The sequence below is a fragment of the Auxenochlorella protothecoides genome, assembly GCF_000733215.1.
Source record: "Auxenochlorella protothecoides strain 0710 unplaced genomic scaffold scaffold30, whole genome shotgun sequence".
NCBI classification, from domain to species: Eukaryota; Viridiplantae; Chlorophyta; class Trebouxiophyceae; order Chlorellales; family Chlorellaceae; genus Auxenochlorella; species Auxenochlorella protothecoides.
This window is the reverse complement of record NW_011934162.1, coordinates 1-1,592: the sequence shown is the minus strand read 5'-3', so window position 1 is coordinate 1,592 and position 1,592 is coordinate 1. Positions and strand designations below refer to the sequence as shown.

The window sequence follows — 1,592 nt, the reverse complement described above, 5'->3', positions numbered from 1 at the left end:
GGTGGGGGGGGGTGCTGGGAGGGTGGCAGGGCCCACTGCAGCCAGCCCTGCCTACTGCTTAACCTGCTGGTCATGGTCCCCCTTGCCGCGCTCCGCCTGTGTCCGACGGTACCACCTGGGACTGTGGCGCCTGGAGCGAATCAAGTGCCGCCCTAACCACTCCTCCCTCCACCACCTCCCCTCCACCCCCCCCCCCCCCCCCACCCACCACAAAATCCATCAGGCGCCATCGCTGCGACGGGGGCGCCCATCGTGGGCTGGCTGGCGGAGCACCTGGGGTTCAGCACCGACCCCAGCAAGCCCGGCACCGACCGGGAGCGGGCGGTTGCGCTGGGCAACGCCATCGTCATCTGCACCTGCATCCCCTGGGCGCTCTGCTGCTTCCTGTTCACGGGCTTGCACGTGACCTACCCGCGCGACAAGGCGCGGGCCTCGGTGCAGCAGCGCACGCGCAGTGGCGCGCTCAGCCTGCGCAGCGCGGACCTGGAGGCGGCGCTGCTGGAGGAGGAGGAGGAAAGGGAGGCGGCGGAGGAGGTGGGCCGCATGCACGCGGCGTCGCGCTCCCGGTCGGGCCTCATGCTGGCCTGACTTGGGAAGGGCCTGGTCCTTGGGCGCGGCCACGTGTATGCTCTCTTGCTCGAATGAGGATGGCCCAGGCGAGAATGAGCCTCGTGCAGGATGCGCACAAGCGCATCGGACGAAGAACGTCCTGTCGGTCTGCAGGGCCTCAGCTTCGAGCTTCTGCATCCACCTTGCTTTTGAGTTGTGTACTGTGTTGTAGAAATGACCCGAGGTGAACTGATTTGGAAGTGGAGATGATTGGTTGGCAATTTTGTTGGATCTCCTTACATCGGAAACATGGGGCGTCTTGCCATGAGCCTTGCAACATATGCGGCGCACGAGTCGAAGATATGTCGCTACCGGGCTTGCGCCGGTTGCACAGCTGCTTCCCGCAAGCGGGATCTGACTGGCGCAGTTGGTTGCCTCGATCGGCGAACCAGGGGTGGGGGGGGGGGAGGGCGGGAAGGGGAAGCAGGGGGGCCACCAAATGCAGTGGGACGAAGTGCACCAGCAAAAAAGCACTTGGTCAGCATCAGTATGTTGGCCGCTCCGTTCACGTCGCGGTTGACAACATGGACTCTGCAGCCCTTGTTGACACACCGCTTGGTGTCCCACACGTCCACCAGCTTCTCCTCGCCTCGGCACACTCGCACGTACTGGTGGGCATGCAGGGTGGCGTGACAGGCGCAGCACAGCTTTGATGACCTGTGCTCGTCAACCACCACCACCCTGCACACCCGCCGCAGGCGCCGCAAGAAGCGTATCCAAGGCCCCGGCGGGGCCCCCCGCATGATGCCCCCTCGGTCCTGGGCCGACCAGTTGCCCACGCCGACGATGGTAGTCATGCAGGGGGGGGCGCGGAACTGCTCTGCCTGCCAATTGATGGCCCGCTCCCTGCCGACGTATGCCTGGTGGCGCAGCTTCCGGAACGGCTTCTCGTCCCGGTGCCAGGCCAGGCCCTGTCGTAAGGTGGGGACGATCCACGCGACCCGCGACAGGAGCACCTCTGTGCTCGCTGTTTATGGGTCGGG

The 1,592-nt window shown here is 65.7% G+C and overlaps 1 protein-coding gene across 1 annotated transcript in view; it reads left to right on the top strand.

Moving 5' to 3' along the window:
• Positions 1-588, top strand: part of F751_2803 (4-hydroxybenzoate transporter PcaK) — a gene marked incomplete at both ends in the record, with an annotated part of 4,314 nt that extends 3,726 nt beyond the window's left edge. Inside the window, one exon of the mRNA XM_011398116.1 lies at positions 224-588. Within this exon, the coding sequence (XP_011396418.1) occupies positions 224-588 (365 nt within the window). The remainder of the gene's footprint in view (positions 1-223) is intronic.
• Between the last annotated feature and the right edge of the window lie 1,004 nt (positions 589-1,592).